This window comes from Rhinatrema bivittatum, chromosome 12 (genome assembly GCF_901001135.1).
Source record: "Rhinatrema bivittatum chromosome 12, aRhiBiv1.1, whole genome shotgun sequence".
Classification (NCBI taxonomy): Eukaryota; Metazoa; Chordata; class Amphibia; order Gymnophiona; family Rhinatrematidae; genus Rhinatrema; species Rhinatrema bivittatum.
Window position 1 is genome coordinate 82,972,517 of NC_042626.1, and position 21,422 is coordinate 82,993,938.

The window sequence follows — 21,422 nt, forward strand, 5'->3', positions numbered from 1 at the left end:
CGGCATCGACACCAGAACAGTCTATTTTTCAACCCCTACTGAATAAAATTGACGCATTAAACGGAGCTTTTTCTACACTGACACCAATGACGCCGACAGCTCCTCCGATGCGGCCATCGATGCCAAAACATCCACTGATGATTCCTTCGATTCCAATCCCAGGCTATTCGGAGGAAGACGGGAGAGACTCTGATTCCATCCCGGGGCCATCGGGCCTTCAACACGTCCGGGCACCAACATTACCTTCGATTCCATTTCCGGACCCATCGATACCATCGCGACCTGGTCCATCCGGTGATGTTGGCCATTGAATGCCATCGAGACCTTTCAATTCCCCATCGATGCCTTTTCTGCCTCCTCTGATACCAAAGCAGATTCCATCTCAACCATTGAAGTCTGCTTCTAAAACAAAACATCACCTTCAGAAAACATAAACCAGATCCTTCTGAGGCACATTATGAACTTCAATACAGTCCTTGGGATGTAGACACTGACACTGATACAGATGATTTACAGTCAGAGCCTTCTCCACCAGCATGGAGGAGGAAGTCCCCTCCTGAGGATCTGTCATTCGCAAATTTCATAAAGGAAATGGCAGATACAATTCCTTTTGAATTGCTTACTGAAGAGGATACAAGACACAAGACTCTTGAAGTGTTGCAATTTGTGGATGCTCCAAAAGAGGTGATGGCAATACCCATTCATAAAGTGCTTCTGGAACTTCAGCATCGATTATGGGAACATCCTTGTTCTGTACCGGCTGTAAACAGAAGAACAGACGCAACATACCTGGTACAACATACCCCAGGTTTCCAAAAACCACAATTGCCACACCACTCAGTGGTTGTTGAATCGGCTCAGAAAAAAGCCAGGCAACAAAAACCACACTCTTCTACCCCACCAGGAAAAGAACAGAAGTTCTTAGATGGCTTAGGAAAAAAGGTTTTTCAAGGATCCATGCTAGTATCTAGAGTTGCGGCATACCAGCTGTACATGATGCAATATCAAAGAAACATGTGGAAACAAGTTCAAGATATTGCTGATAACCTTCCTCAACAACAACAGGCACTAAATACTCTTATTGCCAAAGGCCTTGAATCTGGCAGACACGAGGTACGGGCAGCTTACGACTCATTTGAGACATCCGCCCGTCTATCAGCAGCTGGAATCAGTGCATGAAGGTGGGCTTGGCTCAAGGCCTCGGATCTCAGATTAGAAGTCCAAGAGAGACTGGCAGATCTCCCATGTACTGGAGACAATCTCTTTGGAGAAAAAATTTAGGATGCTGTCTCAGAACTCAAAGATCATCATGAGACACTCAGTTAGCTCTCCGTTACCATCTGATCAGCCTTCCTCCATCCGAAAAGCTAACAGAAGAGATACCAGGAGGCCTTTCTATAGACCTAGAAAGTACTATCCACCTGCTACTTCAGCGCGTTCTTACCATACACTGCAAAGAGGACGTACACGCCAACCAAAGCAGGCAAAAACCCAGCCACTTCCACAAACTGGTCCAGCAGCTGGTTTTTGAAATACACAGAGAACAGAAGCCTCTCCACCAATCCTATACCCCACTTACCAGTAGGAGGTCGACTCCACCATTTCAAACACCAATGGAGCCTCATCACCAAAGATCAATGGGTATTAGCCATACTGAATCGGGGATACTGTCTCAAATTCAACACAATACCCTTGCATTCACCACCCATCACACTTTGGACAAACACTGTCATCACATCTCAACTTCAAGTCGAACTCTCAATTCTGCTGACTACCGGGCTATTGACGAGTTCCCCGGTCTCAACAAAGCAAAGGGTTCTATTCCCGCTATTTCCTAATTCCAAAGAAAACAGGCGGCCTTCATCCTATCTTAGACTTCCGCAATCTCAACAAATTTCTTGAAAAAGAAAAATTTCGGATGGTATCTCTATGAACCATCCTTCCTTTGCTTCAACGGGGAGATTGGCTCTGTTCTCTAGATCTTCAAGACGCTTATGCACGCATACCCATTTCCACACAACATTGCAAGTACCTACGATTTGTTGTGGGAAAACATCATTACCAGTATCGAGTCCTACCATTCGGACTTGCCTCGGCTCCTCGAGTACTCACAAAATATCTAGCAGTTGCTGCTGCACATCTACGAATAAACAGCATCCATGTTTTTCCCTACCTAGACGATTGGCTAATCAGAAGGCCATCCAGACAGGGAGCTCTGTCTGCCTTACAAAGCACAATAAGACTAATACACTCCCTGATATTTCTAATCAACTATCAAAAATCCCACATCGAGCCGTCTCAGCTCCTCACATTCATCGGAGCAGACCTCGACACCACACTGGCAAAAGCTTTTCTTCCAAACGACCGTGCCAACAATCTAGCACGCTTGGCGAATTCAATAATACACTGCCAGTCCGCCTCTGCCCATCAACTTCTACTGCTACTGGGACACAGCCATGGGGCCTGATGAAGTTCATCCCAGGATACTGAGGGAGCTCAGAGATGTGCTGGCGGGTCTGCTGTGTGACCTGTTCAATAGATCCCTAGAAACGGGAGTGGTGCCGAGTGATTGGAGAAGAGCGGTGGTGGTCCCGCTTCACAAGAGTGGGAACAGAGAAGAGGCTGGTAACTACAAACCAGTTAGCCTCACTTCGGTGGTGGGAAAAGTAATGGAGTCACTGTTGAAAGAGAGAATAGTGAACTATCTACAGTCGGGAGAATTGCTGGACCAGAGGCAGCATGGATTCACCAGGGGAAGATCCTGTCAGACAAATCTGATTGACTTTTTTGACTGGGTAACCAAGGAATTGGATCAAGGAAGAGCACTCTATGTCCACTACTTGGATTTCAGCAAAGCTTTTGATACGGTACCGCACAGGAGACTGGTGAATAAAATGAGAAGCTTAGGATAGTGAGTGCCGAGGTGGTGGCCTGGATTGCAAACTGGTGACGGACAGAAGACAATGTGTGATGGTAAATGGAACTCTCTGAAGAGGAGAGCGGTTTTAAGCGGTGTACCGCAAGGATCGGTGATGGGACCAGTCTTGTTCAATATCTTTGTGAGCGACATTGCGGACGGGATAGAAGGTAAAGTTTGTCTTTTGCGGATGACACTAAGATCTGCAACAGAGTGGACACGCCGGAAGGAGGTGGAGAGAATGAGATGGGATTTAAGGAAGCTGGAAGAGTGGTCAAAGATATGGCAGCCAAAATTCAATGCCAAGAAGTGCAGAGTCATGCATATGGGGAGTGGAAATCCGAATGAACTGTATTCAATGGGGGGGGAGAAAGGCTGATGTGCACGGAGCAGGAGAGAGACCTTGGGGTGATAGTGTCTAATGATCTGAAGTCGGCGAAACAATGTCACAAGGCGATAGCTAAAGCCAGAAGAATGCTGGGCTGCATAGAGAGAGGAATATCGAGTAAGAAAGGGAAGTATTTATCCCCTTGTACAGGTCCTTGGTGAGGCCTCACCTGGAGTACTGTGTTCAGCTCTGGAGACCGTATCTCCAAAGAGACAGACTAGATGGAGGCGGTCCAAAAAAGGGTGACAAAAATGGTGGATGGTCTTCATCAAATGACTTATGAGGAGAGATTGAGGAATCTAAATATGTACACCCTGGAGGAAAGGAGGAGCAGAGGTGATATGATACAGACTTTCAGATACCTGAAAGGTTTAATGATCCAAAGACAACGACAAACCTTTTCCGTTGGGGAAAAAAAAATCAGCAGAACCAGGGGGGGTCACGATTTGAAGCTTCAGGGAGATAGACTCAGAACCAATGTCAGGAAGTATTTCTTCACGGAGAGGGTGGTGGATGCCTGGAATACCCTTCTGGAGGAAGTGGTGAAGACCAGAACTGTGAAGGACTTCAAAGTGGATCCATAAAGTCTAGAAGAGGTGAATGAGGAGTGGGTGGCTCGCGGGAATGACGGCCTTATTCAATAAACATACACACGGTTAATGCGACTCCAACATTGCTCTAAGCTTCAACGGCAAGAGGAAATGTGGAAAAAAGGATTTGCATTCACAAAAAAGCAGGGAGTAGCTTGCTTGTTATGGCGGTTACTACACCAAACCAAATAAGCCTGATACTTCACTTTCAATGCATATCCGTCATTGCTCTTTGCTTCAACGGCAGGGGAGAAAGACTGATACTTCACGCATATCCAGCATAGCTGTCTGCTTCAACGGCAGGGGGAATGAAGAAAAGTGGATCTATATACAGACAACAACCAAAAAGGACTGAATTACATAGTCTGTGTAAACAAATAAGCATGGGTGAAGCTTGCTTATTGCGGCGGTTACTACCCCTAAATAAATAAGCTAGATATTTCACTTAGATGCAGCTCCAACACTGCTCTCTACATTAATGGTGGGGGTGGAAGGGAAAGAGAACCAAAAGGTTACTAAGAGCCAAGAGTAACAGATAAGTATGAGGGAAAAAAAAAAGTGTGAAACTTGCTGGGCAGACTGGATGGGCCGTTTGGTCTTTTTCTGCCGTCATTTCTATGTTTCTATGTTCTATGTAAGCACTCTGTCATTGGGCTTCTGCTCTGTCCTGAACCGTATCCAGTCTGGCCCCAATAAAACCCAGATGTGGAGATGGGCTGAGATGGGATGGGGTAGTTGATAAACCCCAGAGACTGTAGCACATGGGCCGTTAGGGTCAGGAAGCGGAGCGCTCCCTGCTGGGTATTGCTCCTGATTAACCAATAGTCCAGATAGGGGAACATGTGCACTCTCTGCTGGAGCAGGTGTGCCTCCACAACCGCCAGGCACTTGGTGAAGACCCGTGGAGCCTAAGTAAGGCTGAAGGGCAACACATGGTATTAGAAATGCTCCTTGCCCACTTGAAAGCTGAGATACTTCCTGTGGCTGGGGAAGATCTCAATGTGGGCGTAGGCATCCTTTAGGTCGAGGGAGCAGAGCCCGTCTCCTTTTTGCAGGAGAGGGACCAGGGTGCCCAAAGAAACCATCTTGAACTTTTCTCTTTGAAGAAACACAAGGCCCTCAGATCAAGAATAGGGCGCAGGCCCTGTTTTCTTTGGATTCAGGAAGTACCGAGTAGAACCCCCGGCCCCGCTGGTGGGGGGGATGGCTTTGACCCGGGCATTAGTACGGCGGCGAACTCAGTCATGAGCACTTCCTGATGAGGACAGTCCCCACGATGGACACGAGGGAGAGTCCATGGGGACATCCCTGAAGTTTAGCTGGTACCCTCGGCAAACAATAGCGAGAACCCACTGGTCCGACGTAATGTCCACAAACAGACTTAGCCAGCCCACGACCGGGGGATGGGGGGTGGGGGCAGGGTTCCGATGATATGGCACTCTGGCACATGCTTCCTTGCCTGTAGTCAAAACCCTGTAGCGGGGCTTTGTGGGAGGCGTGTTGAGGTCTGAGGGTCTGCTGTTGACGCAAGCAACCACGAGAGATGGCACATGATGCGCATGCCCGAGAGGCAGGAGGTTAGTATTTTATCTGGTGGTAAAAGGACTTCCTAGAGCCCTGTCATGAGGATTTCCTGATTGAGGATGGCAGATCTGAGATACTTGCTGAGAGGTGTTGCAGGGTTCTCATGGTGGTCTTTTAAGTGGGCCACCGCGTCCCTAACTTTATCTCCAAAGAAATTTTTCCTTGTGCAGGTTAAATCCATCAGCTTCTCCTGGACCTCTATTCGAAGGTCCGAGGCACGAAGCCAAGCTGTTCTGCGGGCACCAATCCCTGCTGCAGCCACCCTCGCTGCCGTTTCAAAATCACCTCATATTTGCCTGCCTCCAGGTCTTGCTGTACTACCATCATGAAAGCATCCTGCTGCTGCTAGGGCAGATGCTTCGACAATTCCTAGACCTGTTTCCACAGGTTCTGGTGGTATTGGGTCATAAACAGTTGGGAGGACGCAATACGGTGATGAGCATAATGCCCTGAAAGACCTTCCTACCTAGGGCATCTAAGGCTCTGTGTTCCCAACCTGGTGGGGCAGAGGTGTGGGTGCACGAGTGCTTGGCCTTCTTGAGATCAGACTCCACCACCACAGACTGGTGCGGAAGGTGACGCCTCTCCAAGCTCAAGGCTTGCTGCTCCAGGTAAATGGCGTCTGCCTTCTGATTTACCAGAGAAACGAACACAAGGTGCTCCCAGGTCCTAAGAAGTTCCTTGAACATGTCATGGACTGGGATAGCCACTATCTCCTTTGGGACATCAACAAACTGGAGGACTTCTAGCATTTTGTGCCAAGCATCCTCTTCAGTGAGGAGCTGGAACAGAATGGCCTTGGCCATAGCCCGGACAAAGCCCGCAAAGGAAAGATCCTTCGGGGGAGACACACATCTCTCATCTGGAGAGATGGCTCGGAAAGGAGGTCGTCTGAGTGCTCCAAGGAAGACTCAGATGTGTCATCTCCCTAGGGATCATACGGGGCCTCCTCCTTGCTAAGGTCCCTCGGGGACCAAGTGGAGGCTCCCTGCCCCAAGCCTCTCGGTTTCGGTATCGATGGCACTGAGATCGGGGAAACCCAGCTGCGGCACTAAAACTCCCGAAGGCACAGTTGGCTGCACAGATTTTTCCTCCTTGGAGGACCCGATAATGGGAATTGCTCCAGAGGGAGGTATCAGTGGCCGCTGGGGAACTGATGATCCCCCAGCACCAGCTGCGTCGGAAGCACGCCCAAAAGGATGTGTACACGCTCCAGCAGGGGCGCCAAGATAGACGGCACAGGGACTGGTGTTGACAGCGGCACGATACCCCTCAGGGCTCATAAAACTGCCTGCTGAACCCTGTGATCCACTCTTCCTAAAGTCAGCTGTAGTGACAGATGGGGGGGTGGGGGGGGCGTTTCCAAGATTGGCGGCACACGCCAGGACGTTAGTAAGACCGGAGTTAAAATTTCCAATAGACTTCTTTGAATAGAATTGCTTTTTTGAGATGTGGCGACCAGAATTGTACACAGTATTCAAGGTGCGGTCTCACCATGAAGTCCATTACCTGCTATTAATTAAGTTGACTTAGAAAATAGCCACTGCTATTACTAGCAACGGTAACATGGAATAGACTTAGTTTTTGGGTACTTGCCAGGGTCTTATGGCCTGGATTGGCCACTGTTGGAAACAGGATGCTGGGCTGATGACCCTTGGCATGACCCAGTATGGCATGTTCTTATGCCCCTGAAAGGAAGGGTAGGTGAGGGTATACCCCTCCGAAACCTTACCTCCTCCTATACAGTTGGAAATAACGCATTTTATGTGTCTACCTGGTAATATAGCATACACTGCTTCCCACCCTAGCTTTGACCAATCAAAGCAAAGGTTAGAATAAAGTTTTGAGCAGACTTGTTGCTCTGGGGAGTTCACTTGAATATGTGAAATTAATTGTCTGCCTACAGGTTATGGACGAAACTTTTTTATTGGTCTAAATAAATCACTCTGTAAGGAAATTTAAAAGAATTGTCATCTCTTCTCGGATCAGTTTTCATTGCTGTTTTTGAACAGAAGCGCCGGGTGATAAAGAGAACTCGTAAACACTATGTATAGGAGGGCAAGTTACCCTCAGATCTAATATAGAGGCCTAAAGGAACATACTCGGTTGAGGGAAGCAGAGTGGACCCTCTGCCGCCATGTTTCCAGAATGGGCTATCCTTGTAGCGACAGAAGAACACCCGCGCTCTGTTTTCATTGTGGCGCGCGGAATCCAGCGCAAGCTTTCGTTCAAGCATTGCCTCAGCGCATTGTGATGTCACACATCCAGATCCTTCCAGAATGTGCCAGGAGTATGGGCGCATGTGTGCTCGTTACTATCGGTCAGCTTCTGGTTCTTTTTGCAAGTCACGGTTGGGGGCTGACCATGAAGGAGGGGCGCTGAGGGTCTCTCTTACCCAGCTCCTACATCGCTGTGATATTAGGTAAAGGGCCGTAAACTGCAGTGGAGTCGTTAGTTTAGTTATTGTGTTCATTCCTCGGCGAGAGCCCTCGGAAGATTGTCATAGCACACTCGTGATTGGCTGTTACTGCTGTCATGTAAAGCTGCCAGCATGCAGGGAGCTGGCATTGATGCATTCCACCCCTAAATTCAAAAAAACTCAAAACTTGGCTATTTCTACAAGCCTACCCATCCGCCAATCCTTCCACATGATGGTTAACAGAAATCCTTATGTCTTTGTTCTCTGATTATTTCTCGTAAATTCTTGTAAATTTCTGTAAACTAGTTTTCCCCATTTGGTTATTGTTTCTTGTTTCCTTTGTTAATTACAGTTACCATTCCATGTAAAGTCCTTTGCCTATTATTTCTAAGTTAATTGTAAACCAATACGATGTGCAAACGGTTATCGGTATATAAAAATGCCTAAATAAATAAATAATTCCAATTAGCTAGCTAGCCTGTCAATCATTATCAGGGCGCTAGTTTGGGGATTGTACCAGCTGTGATTGGTTTGCTTCTGTAGTCTTTCTGAGCGCAGGCTTTCATAGTTGGTGATTGTTATTGTCAGTCAGCGTTGCTATGGTATTGCGGAAATTTTGGGCCGAGAAGGGCGGGTGCTTGTTGGGGTGGCGTCATTGGCCGCAGGAGTTGAGGTGTTGCAGGGCCAGCTGGCAGGTGGCAATGCCTGAACCTTGAGAGAAGCTGGGGTTTAGCAGGTAATAACTGAGTTTGGAGTGTTTGTGGGTGTATTGCGGTTGAGAGTTGTGAAGGTGTGCATTTATGGGTGAGTGTTTGGGTTGGGGGTATAGTAGGAGTGAGGTGTTAAAGGTATGGATTGAGGATGTATAGTTAGGTGGGTTGTTTGGGTTGGGGATGTAGTAGGGTGATACGGGTTGAAGGGTGTGCAGTTAGACTGGGGTTTTTTGGATTGGAAGTATAATGGGCTGGTGAGGATTATGATAAGGCAGTGGTCCCCAAACCTGTCCTGGAGGGCCACCAACCAGTCGGGTTTTTGGGATATCCTCAATGAATATGCATGAGAGAGAATTTGCATGCACTGCCTCGATGACATGCAAATTTTCTCTCATGCATATTCATTGTGGATATCCCAAAAACCCGACTGGCTGGTGGCCCTCCAGGACAGGTTTGGGGACCACTGTGATAAGGTATGGGGGAGCTAACACTAAAGGTGTTTGATTTTGGGATATGTTGGAGGCATGTGTGAGGGTAAAGTTGGGTTGAGGGTGTAGTAGGAGGTGAGGGTTGTGAAGGTGATGGGTAGAGGGTGTAGTAGGATACTGAAGGGGGATTGAAGGATGTGTAATTTGGGTGGAGTGTTTTGAGTTTGGCAGTGGAGTGGGCTGATGTGGGGTGGGAATGGGCTATTGGGTTTAGGGGTGTAGTGGGAGGTGAGAGGGATTGAGGGATGTACGGTGTAGGGGGGCTGAGGGTGTTGGGTTGTGAGTTCACATGGGATGGGATGGAGTGGGGGGAAGAATAAAGTGAGGGAGTTGGGTGGAGCACGGCTGTGACTTTTTAAATTTTTTTTTACTGAAGCAATGTAATGTTTTTAACTCCCTTTTCAAGAGCTGCACCCTCTTCATTAGTTGACCTGTCGAAAGTATATTAAGTTAGTCCAAGAAAACATTACTACCTGCAACTTCTTTGACACTATAGCATGCAGCTACAGGACTTTATTTAAATAATGACAGTCTTACATTAAAATATTAATTCTCTTTAAATCTGGAAATAAATTAAGAAGTCATTTGCAGGGACTTGATAGACGGAGCTTGAAATGGGTTACAGTTATATTTTGCAGTATTAGCATATCTGGGGAAAAAAGTAGTAGGAGCTCCCAAAGCTAGTCATGGATTAAGTTAATCAACTTAAAAATGTGTCACCTTATATTTTTTTTGTTAACCTTTCTTTCCATGCATTCAAGTGTACTATATGGCTATCCACTACTTTAGTGAAGATAATTTAAAAATAAAACGTACGGAGCTGTAGTTCAGGAGGAAACTGGGAAGAGTGTAGTACCTAGGAAGTGGGTAAGGTGGGATGAGCAGGTAAGACTGGGCTAAGGGCCCTGGAGAGTGGATTTCTCTTCTCCTAGCCAGGCTTGACTATACTCTGTAGTGAGGCTATGGACTCTTGTCTTATGTCAATTGTAAGGTCTGGACTTGGGACATCTCCAGCAAGGCTCTGGTTTATGATCCCTGTTACTCCTTTCCTGAGAAGAAGACACTGAGTCATAGAATTAAAAACTAGAACTGTGGAATTCAGTTTTTATTGGTAGAAAGAGCAAGCAAGTGTTCAGCTTTATTTATAAATTGTACAGACTTTTGCAGTGGAATGTCTTTTGATATTTGTGTTTGTTTATAGATTTAGTGACTTACTGCTTGTTAATCTGCTGTGTAGTTTTCTTTAGGATACAAATTTTGTGAGAAAATTTTTTTGTAACAAACCATTTACTTTTTCTGTTGTAGTGTTAAGGAAAACACATTTTGTATTGTTTTCTCTTGAGACTGGAGAGATCTGCTTCGTCACTGAACAAGGGCCTGAGACTGGTTTGGAAATCATCTTGGGCGTGAAAGTGAGACCAGGGACTCACAGCCCAGGAGAGGTGTCAGTGGATTAAGATGTCGCAAGGGAAGAAGAGTGCCAGGGATGAAGTTTACAGAACTGAATGAGTCACATGAAGCTGTATGTAACACCAAGGAGTGGCTTCTGAAAGAGACAGCTTATTTATCAGGAAGAGGATACACAAGCCAGGTCTGAGCAGGATACTTTCTTGGATGGCTTCTCTTCCCTGGGGAGACCTTACTTTCCAGAATCAGAAAACTTGTGTGCTGTCAGTGATAGCCTTGTGACACATTTGTTTTATTTGTGGATTGAAGTCTTGTAGTGCAAGATTGCAGCTGTGACTTTTTTAAATTACTGATTTTGTATTTTATTTTTGGTTTCTTCAGAAATGCTTTCTCTGAAGAAGTATTTTACAGAAGGTCTCATTCAGTTCACCATCTTGCTCAGCCTAATTGGGGTGCGAGTGGATGTGGACACATACTTGGATTTGCAGCTGCCCCCTCTGAGGGAAATCATCCTGGGCCCTAGTTCAGCTTATTCCCCTGCCCAGTTCCACAATCTGAGGAACACGTTAGATGGGTATGGTATCCACCCCAAGAGCGTGGACCTGGACTATTACTTCACTACGCGCCGGCTTCTGAATCAAGTGAGGGCCCTTGACCGTCTGCAGGTTCCTGGCACAGCAGTGGATACGTGGCTGGTTCACAGGGAGCAGGAGAGTTCTGTGTCCAGTAGTCAGCCCAGTCCCAGCATTGCTCTAGAGAATCCCAGTGGGCTGCAGGATGTGCTGAGCCCCGACTTGGGACCCAGAGAAAGTGGCTCTCCCGAGCAGGGCTATGGTGAGGAGCTGGAGACTCTGGGAGCTGAGGCTCCCCTAACAATTGGAGACCTAACCAAAGAGGTAAGTGTCCTTATTTTTTATGATATGAAGATTTCAAGGGAGGATCCCCAATATGGATTCAGAGATTACCTAGTAAATGCTGAGGAGAAAGGGAGTACCTGAAAGAGGTTTAGAAGGGAACAATTCTGTCTATCACAGCTCTCTCTCACACTTTTTTTTTTTTTACACAGCCTAAATAGCTGTCTGGTTCCCTACCTCCTGTGCAGTTATGGTGGTGCTTCCTTTCAGGACAGACCTGAGAGTTAGTGCAATGGGGTGTTGTATTCCTCTCTGAAGGACAGCTCTCAGATTGCCGCATTACTGTGGCTCTCCCTGTTAGATTTGCTTTTGTTTTCCTCTCTCATCCCTGTCACTGCTGTGGTGTTGCTGTTTTAGATTTGATTGGTGTTGAGGGTACTGAGCTGAGGCAAGTGTTATACAAACTTTCCACATCACCTAATTCTGATCTGTTTTGAGATCACCAGGGTGTTGTGAGTTCAGGTCAGGTGCAAAAGAAATTCCACTGTTCTTTCCTGAGAGTTCCTGTAAGACATAGTTCATTCTTTGTTCAGTATATATTTTACCCATCTCCTGTACATCATGTATCAGATGCTGCCCTCAAAAGCTCATGCTTCAATAAACTAGTTAGTGTATAAGGTGTCATCACGACTCCTGTCATTTCTTTGCTACACCAGACTTAACACTGCTATCCCATTGAAGATAGTTCATTCTTAAAATGAAATTCCAGTCATACCTGGAATGAGGTTAATAAGATATACACACCCAGAGAGACCTGACAACAGGGTCAGGAAACTTTTTTGAAAACCAGCCAAAAGTTTTAGGAGCCAGGAGTCTTTTTTTTTTTTTTTTTTTTTTCTAACTTTTTGTTAAGTAACTTTTTGTGGGGGTTGGTTTTTTTTTTTTTTTGCTTTGGTTTTGCTCTTCCTATTTTGAAAGGTGCCTCCCCCCCCCCCCCCCCCCCCAGCAGAAGCTCCTGTTTTGGCTCTGGCTACAGCAGCAATAGTGCTCCCTGGCTTCAGTCATAGGACTGTGGCAGCAGCAGTGGCATCCAGGTGCTAGAGACTGTGCCCTAGCCATATTAACAGCTCCTTCATCCTGGGTATAGGTGCCAGATGCTAAATTTTAGGCACTCGGGATTTTCCCATCCTTTGCTGTCATTGTACAGCAGCTTGCAGAGGTACTCGGAGAAGCTACTAGGGAAAGTGAAGGCTGATTTTAACTGATGGACATCTTTGTTAGGGTAGGATGGCACATGTGGATAAACATGTCGCCCAGCCAGTGATCAATGTTTAGAATAAGCTGGAGTGTTTGGAGCTGTGTGAGAAGGAAGGGAGTCTGGACTTTCCCATCTCTGCTTTTGCAGTGCACCATCCTGAAGGTCTGTGAGGGGTGGCTGTTGATAATTTTGGTCCTAGCAGCTGTTGCAGTTCGAGATAATGGTATATTGGGGGCTGCATGTCTCTGCTTTAATGGAGTCCTGCTGCAGTGAGTGTCTGACTAAAGCCTGGATAGAATCTGTACATGCACAAGCACATTCTTATAGCACCTTCCTTCCACGCTCTGGAGTCCTGCCGGGGCTTCTTGCAGCTTAGTCTGTGCTGTTGTAGAACCAGGGTAAACTTTAGCACACAGAAGGATTATGCTTCATCCAGCTTGCAAATTAGTAGTTCTCTGCAGTGTTGCTGCATATCTTATTCAATCCCTGCTCCTGCCTGCTGCTTTACTCTATACTGAGTAACTCTTGCTTGATCCTCAACTTGTTTCTGATATTAAAGCCTCCAGTCCTCCTCCTACCTGGCTGCAGTATGGGGACTGTGGACTAGATTGTGTTCTTGTAGTGTTTCCACAGCAGACAGGATAAAAATAGCAGTCCCTGAAGCATGTGATGGAGCTTCTGCTGCTGTGGGGCACAATGAGCTGTGTAGCTGTGCTGGCAGGTTCCAGCATGTGAAGTGTTAGCAAAGGACAGATCCTCTTACATTGAGGCTTTGCTCTTTGTGTGTGCCAAGCTTATTTACACTTGGATAAAGTGACTGACTTGAATCAAAATCTTTCTCTTAATCATGTTATTTTGTTGTGTGTGCATTTGCATGGGGAAAGGAAGCATGCACAGGGAAGACTGATTTTAGATGGGGTGCTATGGGGGAAGGGATAGATGAGTTGTCTCTTAGACTGTATTCTATGTAGGAAATACAAGATTTCAGTTTTTTTGCAGACTAATGCATTCCTTTATACAGATGAGAATGATACCACTGGCTGAGAAAACTCTACCTAGTAAAGAGCACAGCATGACTACCTCTCAGCAGCATGAGCTCTGTGGGGCTTCACAGACCACAGCTGCTTTGGAGCTCCAACTTGTGCTTGAGCTCTTTATTGGTCATATAAAGGCTTTCTTGCTTGTGTACAGCCAGTTTATTCTAGTATGATGTTTCCTAGTTGCCACTTGACTCGGCTACCCCAACAAATAATTTATTCTAGTCTTGCAAGATCTGATCCCTATACAAGATAAGGTCTAAAATTTCATTTCATGAAAACAAAAGGATATCACAGAGCTGCTGTCCAGCCAATTGCACACACTTAATTGTACAATGGTATTGGGTGATCTGGCTGGTAATTCAGGTTTGGGAGGCAGTTATAGTTTATAAAGATCTGGAAGTATTATATTTATTAAAAAAGAAACCAAGGGGTGCATTGTGAAATCCTAGATATTGAGAGCATTTATTCCATACACTAACATCAGTGTTGGGGAGAATTTGGGAGAAGGATTTCATTTAAGATCGTATATGCCATGAATATCTAGGATAACAGTGAGTGTAAAGCCAAGAACTAGACCCACAGTTGACAGAACTCTTACTACCTTGCAGGACATTGATTTAATTGACATTTTGTGGAGACAAGATATTGATCTGGGTGCTGGGAGAGAGATTTTCAACTATAGCCACAGGCAGAAGGAGAATGATGTGGGCAAAGAGCCGAGTGATGGCAGTGAGTATGGGGGCAACTGGAGGAGCAGAGAAGAAATCCTTGACACAAGTCAGCTAGTGGATGGAGAGACTGGGGAGAGCATTCCAGTCCAGGTAATACTATGTAATCCTTTCATGTACTCCAAAATTACTTCTGGTATTGTGGGAGCTAAGTAATTCATAGCTATCAGGTCGATACAGTAAGGCCGCGGTAGAAACAGTGCGGCAGTGTCAGGCGCACCCTTCCTCCCCGCACGCACAGTTCTCTTGACCTAGCGCCTGATACTCTCTTCTAATTGCATGCAAATGCATGCCGCGGCTGTAAAGCGTTAGGGAAGGGTTATGCCCGCGTAACCCATTTTACTGTATAGGCGCTTAATACAGTTCCTATACAGTAACCTGGGTGCGCACCAGGAAGTGTAAAAAAACAAAATTTTTAAATACCTGTCGGAGGGCCGCGTGGGTCCAGGCGGGCGGCGGGATCCGGGGGGCCGGTGGTCGCGTGTTAAATCTAGGCCGCGGGCGGGTGGGCGCCTGTTCCAGGCGGCGGGGGGGGGGGGGGGCGGGTGGACGCGCGTTAGTTTCAGAAGGCCGGGGGGCGGGTCGTCGCGTGTTAAATCTAGGCCGGGTCGCACAGACACGCATTCATCCGCCTGGATGAGTGAATGAATGCGCGCCTGTGCGACCCCTGCGATTCGGTGCTCAAGGCAGTCACATGCCGTGACATCACGCCTTGAGCGCCGAATCGCAGGGGTCGCAAATTCATTCATCCAGGCAGCGAAAGCAGCCGGCTCCTCCGCCTGGATGAATGAATGCGCGCCTGTGCGACTCCTGCGATTCGGCGCTCAAGGCATGATGTCACGGCATGTGACTGCCTTGAGCGACGAATCGCGGGGTCGCACAGGCGCGCATAGTAGCAAGTGTTTTGATTTTATTACTATTGACTGCAGTTTCAATAACTTTCTTCCCCGACCATTCGTTCTTTCGCTCTCTTTTTAATTAGCCGCGACGTTTTTAAGTGCTGGGTTTGGTGTGAGGCGGAGGAGATGTTATTTTTTGCCTTGGGTTCGCAGTGCATTCTAATGAATTGCTTCTAAGCGATCGGGGCTGCCCCCCCCCCCCCCCTACTCTGTAGACAAATCAATCTCCCCGAACAGCTGCAAGCCAGCGATGCTCCCCCTCGGTCCTGCACGCCAGCCCGCGGCTCCCGGGCTCTTTCGCTCCCCCTCCGTCCGGGCCGCCAAAAGAGGAAATGACCTGCTCAGCCGGACCGCCTGGTAAGAGGACCGAAAGCGACTGCAGCTGGGCTGCCCGATGGGAACTTTTAGTGCCGACGACCTGGTGGCGCGGGAACTTGTTTCGCGGGCGGGCGGGCGAAAGGCACAGGCGTTCTGCTAGGCAAACCTGCCCGGATCAGGGGGGGGAAGCAGAACAAGCTAGGGAGGACCGGAGAGCGGGTGGCGGGGCTCTTGTGGACAGGGCAGGCAGGAGGAAGCGATGGCAGCCGAGAGAGGACCAGAAAGGTGCAGGCTGCCGGAGAGGCAGCCCCCACCAGCAGTGAATGAATTCATTCATCCAGGCGGCGAAAGCAGCCGGCTCCTCCGCCTGGATGAATGAATGCGCGCCTGTGCGACCCCCTGCGATTCGGCGCTCAAGGCGTGATGTCACGGCATGTGACTGCCTTGAGCACCGAATCGCAGGGGTCGCACAGGCGCGCATTCATTCACTCATCCAGGCGGATGAATGCGCGTCTGTGCGACCCGGCCTAGATTTAACACGCGACCACCCGCCCCCCGGCCGTCTGAAACTAACGCGCGTCCACCCGCCGCCGCCGCCTGGACCCACGCGGCCCTCCGACAGGTATTTAAAAATTTTAATTTTTTTTCTGACAGGTTTTATGTGTCCCACAGCATTACATTTTCTCGATCATCTCTGTATCGCTTTTTTTTTAATTGTGTTTTATTGTTTTTGAGTATCTTAAGCGGTGTCGATGGATTTGTTACTAGACTCACAGTCCTAACTCCTACTAGGGGGAGGTGGTAAACTAACACGTTAAGGCCGCGGCAAAACAGCGGGTTACTAAGGAGATAATCTGAGCGTGCGTTACGGTATCGGAGGGGAATAGCTAATTCCTTCATTATACAGCTAATTCGTTCATTTACATGCCGCGTGCGGAAAGGGTTATGCGTCTGTTTTAAGAAGCGCTAAGGACGCGTGAAACTGGAGACTGTATCGCTGAATCGCCTTACGCGCCCGAATTGTGCGCTCCGAGCACGTTACAGACGGGCAATCTTCGACCGAATGATACTGTATCGACCTGTATGTTAGCTAAGCCCTGCAGGCCACCTCTAAAATTCATAGGCTGTTTACTTATTTATTTTATTTATTTATTTTTAATTTTTATATACCGAAGTTCTAGTAGGGACTACAAATCACTCCGGTTTACATAAAACGAAGAACTGCTCAACCGATAGTGGAGCTTTACATGGAACCGTATAACATATGGAACAGTATAACTGGTTGACAATTTAACATAGTGCTAAATAAAGTGATAATATTTTAACTGGTAATAAATAAAGAAATATAATATTTTATATAAGAAGTATAACTATTTAACGTAGCAATAAATATAAATATAAGCAATGCCTAATATATATATGAAATAAAGTGAATTTTTGAGCTCAAAGATAATTGTCCAGTTGCCGATTCTTAAAAGTAGTACTTTATACAGTGTCCATAGTTAAGGGATGGAAGTCTGTCAGTCATAGTAAGATTAAGCGTCTGGGAAAGCTTGTTGGAAGAGAAAAGTTTTCAGTCTTTTCTCTTATCACTTATTGCTGTTGATGGGGCTATAGGTAGTCTTCTAACCAAAGAAGAGCAGTTAGATCATGAGGAGGATGGAGGAGTGTGAGATTGTATTGCTATTTATTTATTAAAAATACTTAAAGGGTGCATTATCTAAGTGGCTTACAGATTAACATTCATAATTTTAAAAAAATCATAAAACCATAGAATAATTACTAGTAAAAAAAAATATATATATATAAAACATGATGCCAAAAAAACTTATGTTCTGTGTAGTATGCGCATCCATGACAGAAGATAAGATTCTAGTAGGAATTTGTGCATATTGCTTTTCCTACTACAGGGAATTGGCTTGGAGGATCAGACAACCTTGTCCCTGGAGGAATGCTTACGACTCCTAGAAGCCACCTTTCCTTTTGCAGAAAACTCTGAGGTGAGTTTTGGAAAATCTTGTGAATTGTTCTGGTTACTAATATGACAGAATCCTGGAATATAGATTTTCTAAGACATTCTGTATTTTACTAAGTGATCTTAGGGTGAAGTTCTTGGAATAGAGTCAAAGGCTCAGAATATCGAAGCCCGAGAGAGAGATGTCTGTAGTGTCATGTTTTTGATTTGTTGCTTTTATACTAGACACACTCCCACTCTCCAAAAGTTATGAACATCTGTCCCCCTTCTTGCACCAGCTGTACAACTGAATCATATCTGGACTGATGCTGTTTTGTGTTGGGTTTTTTTTTGTTTGTTGTTTTTTAGCTTCCAGCTGCTGCTTCCCCTTGTTTAACAGAAGCTGTGCCCGGAACAAGCGAGGGCCTGACCTCTGCTACTTCTGACCACCTCCTTCAACCTCTACTTCCTGATCCAGAGTCTACCCTTGACCTGGAGCAACAGTGGCAAGATCTCATGTCTATAATGGAAATGCAGGTCAGTTGCAAGCTCATTCACTATGAGCTCGGGATTCCTCTCTGGCTCTTCTTCCACGCTTCAGCAATGGTTGTGGGTGGGTAATTGCTAAGTGTATTTGCTTTGACCGGTGGTAGATCTGTTTACAGAGGTGTTACGATTCGGATATAGTGTGGGTTTCTTTGTTTAAGGACAATGATTTTTATTGCCAGAACAAGGAGCTTGACATATCTCAGGTCTCCTGTGGCATTGTTGCTTTCTTTTCTCTTTTGGCCTTTCATAGGTGCCAGCATTGCTAGCAGGAGTTGTTAACCAATCAGGAAAGTTCGCTGCTGTGCAGTTGGTTTTACTTTGCTGATCTGCTTTGTTTCTGTGCAGGCTGTTGCAGTGAATCATACTGCCACCGAAGCTCTGTCCAACAGCACAAGTGGGGATCTGCTTCCAGTGAACTATAGCTTTCCTCTAAGCACTGCAATCCACCAGAATGTCAGCTTGCATCAGGCCCTGTTACCCAGCTGCACCCCAGCATTCTCTTCCTTCTTCAGTGGAGAGATGGAGACCTTGTCAATGACTTCCAGTTCTGCTTTCCTCCAGCTATCTCCTCACAACTCCACTAATCTCAACTCAACCTTTGGTACTACCAACATGAGTGAGGCCCTCTTTCAGCCACAAGTGAATAGCACAGCCAATGAGACATCTGTCCCTGTAGTACTAGATCCTTTGGGGGGACTTCTGGATGAAGCTCTGCTTGATGAGATCAGCTTAATGGACCTGGCCTTAGAAGAAGGCTTCAGTCAAGTGCAGACTTCCCAGCTGGAGGAAGAATTTGATTCTGACTCTGGGCTTTCTCTGGATTCAAGCCATAGTCCTGCCTCTCCTAGCAGCTCAGAGTCCTCTTCTTCCTCATCCTCATTTTCAGAAGAAGGTGCTGTAGGCTATACTTCAGATTCTGAAACTGTGGATTTTGAGGAAACAGAGGGGGCTGTTGGGTACCAGCCAGAGTTTAGTAAGTTTTGCCGCATGAGTTACCAGAATCCTTTACATTTCCAATATGTGCCTCATCTAGAATATGTTGGTCACAACCACACCTACAACATGGCACCAGAAGCCTTGGAAAACGAGGTGCCCCACTTGACCCCTGTAGGGAAGAAAGCCAATAAAGAGAAAGAGGCTGACTTTATGGATAGACAAATGAGTCGGGATGAGCACAGAGCCAGAGCTATGAAGATCCCTTTTACCAATGAGAAGATCATCAACTTGCCTGTGGAGGCATTTAATGAAATGCTAGCCAAATACCAGCTGAATGAAACGCAGCTCAGCCTTGTACGTGATATCAGAAGAAGAGGTAAGAACAAGATGGCAGCTCAGAACTGCCGCAAGAGGAAACTAGACACCATCCTGAACCTGGAGCATGATGTGGAAGATCTTCAACGTGACAAGACTAAACTGCTGAAAGAGAAGGTTGAATTCCTTAGGTCTATACAGCAGATGAAACAGAAGGTACAGAACCTATACCAGGAAGTGTTTGAGCGCCTTAGGAATGAGAATGGCCAGCCCTACTCCCCTAATCGCTATGCACTGCAATATGCCAGAAATGGAAGTATAATCTTAATGCCCCGCATGTTGGCAGATCAGCAGGGCAGACGCCGGGACAAGAAACAGAAGGACAGGAGGAAGTGAGCAGTATGGGCCTAGTCAGAAACCATTACACAATGGAGAAAGGCAGGGTTGTATTTAAGTCTCCTATCCAATATTATCTTCTGAAACTTGACTGCAGTGGTTTAGTGGATTGGGACAGGACTCCAAGAAGGGTGGCAGTCCTATTTGTGAACTTTCCAACTGTATTCCCTGGAGAGGCTGAAGCTGGAGACTGGACAAGGCAGTGGCTAAGCCCAGGAGGCCCTTCAGTGCTAGAGATGAGGAGAGAGCAGTGGGGACCTGGCTAAAATGAGTTGTTGCATTCAAAACAGTGACAACATTTTGCCAGTTTCTATCTGATTTCTAGATTTCTCTGGCTTTAACTGAATGTAAAGATTGTTTAAAAGAGAAGTAGTTGGGGGAGGTGGGGTTCTGAAATTTATTCTTACTTATGTCAACATAGGTTAATGGCAGGTGGGATTAAATTGTGATAGAACATTGACATCTCAATAAGTACCATGTGGTAAGGCACTGTTTCCTGTAGTGGGTTTCACTGAGCAGCTTGCAGACTGAGGCACACTCCTGTGTTAAGGTGAGGTGGGAGACAGTTTGATCGGGTAAGAGAGAAGGGGTGCTGTGGTATTCTTGGGAGCTATCAGCCTTTGTCTCCCTTGCCTTGAATCTGCAGTTTAGGTATTTAGTTGAGATGGGATGTGCTGGAAGAGTTTATACAGAGGAGAGGAAGCTGCTGAGGGAATTATGTTCCAAGCTTGAATGGCTGTGGATAGGGGTTGCAAGCCGATATATTTTTCAGGGTGTAGCATCTGGGTCCTGTAGGCTTGGACATACACCTGGGAAGTAACAGTATGGTGCAAAGCCAAGCTTGGCAGGGAAGTGAGAAGGGGGTCTGGGATTCCAAGCTATGAAATTCTAGCCTTTTATTCTGTGTGGCTAATGCTCCTGCACGCTGAATTGTTATGGGTATGGAAATTAAGAACAAGCAGCTATTGTGGGCATTTGAAAAGCAATATCTGTACAGAGACCCACCACTAATGTTCCTTAACTAGTGTGAAAGGTAGGACAAGGGCCAGGGCTGCAACTTCCAGGGGCCACCAGTAGAGTAGATATCAGTGGAAGAGTAGTTGTGGTGCTTCCTGCAAAATAAAGGCTCTACAAAACAAAACTGCTGAATTTTTAAGTTGTCAGTTAGCTCTGTACACTGGGTGCCAGGTAAATAATGCTGTATGTAAGGTGTGACATAGATCCATGCAAGTCTAAGGAAATTTAATGTTTTGTGGCTGCAGCTGAATAAAAAGCTTGTGTGTTAGATCACTCCGATGTAGTGTCTGGCCTTGAGTCCCTTCAGATAGAGCCTGCAAGGGCTACTGGCCTGCTGAAGCAGCAAAGTATTGGTTCCAAAAAGTATTCTATAAATCTGTTAATATTTCAAATCTGTCTGCACTGTGTATAAGACCAAGTACAGAAAAGGATTTCCTTTTCCTTCTGCTCCACCGGTCCAGAAACTATGGGTATATCCTCTCATCCAGCACAAATGGAGGCAGAGTTCTAAAAACTTTTTTTTTTTTTTTTTTAAATAAATGATGCTTAGAACACATTCAACCAGTGTTCTCTGCTTCCAGCTGTTGGATGGGAGTTTAGAGTTTTTGCTCTTATAGCTGATTAAGAAGAGGCTTTATTGTTTAATACTTTT

General features: G+C 46.3%; 1 protein-coding gene across 7 annotated transcripts in view; it reads left to right on the forward strand.

The window, feature by feature from the left end:
* Positions 1-21,049, forward strand: part of LOC115073777 (endoplasmic reticulum membrane sensor NFE2L1-like) — a 95,992-nt gene extending 74,943 nt beyond the window's left edge. For all 7 annotated transcript variants that reach the window (XM_029572542.1, XM_029572537.1, XM_029572538.1 and 4 more), the window contains 5 exons: positions 10,405-11,402; positions 14,267-14,479; positions 17,514-17,603; positions 17,927-18,094; positions 18,452-21,049. In XM_029572542.1, coding sequence (XP_029428402.1) covers positions 10,890-11,402; positions 14,267-14,479; positions 17,514-17,603; positions 17,927-18,094; positions 18,452-19,753 — 2,286 coding nt within the window. In that variant the 5' untranslated portion in view covers positions 10,405-10,889 and the 3' untranslated portion in view covers positions 19,754-21,049. The remainder of the gene's footprint in view (positions 1-10,404; positions 11,403-14,266; positions 14,480-17,513; positions 17,604-17,926; positions 18,095-18,451) is intronic.
* Positions 21,050-21,422: the final 373 nt, after the last annotated feature.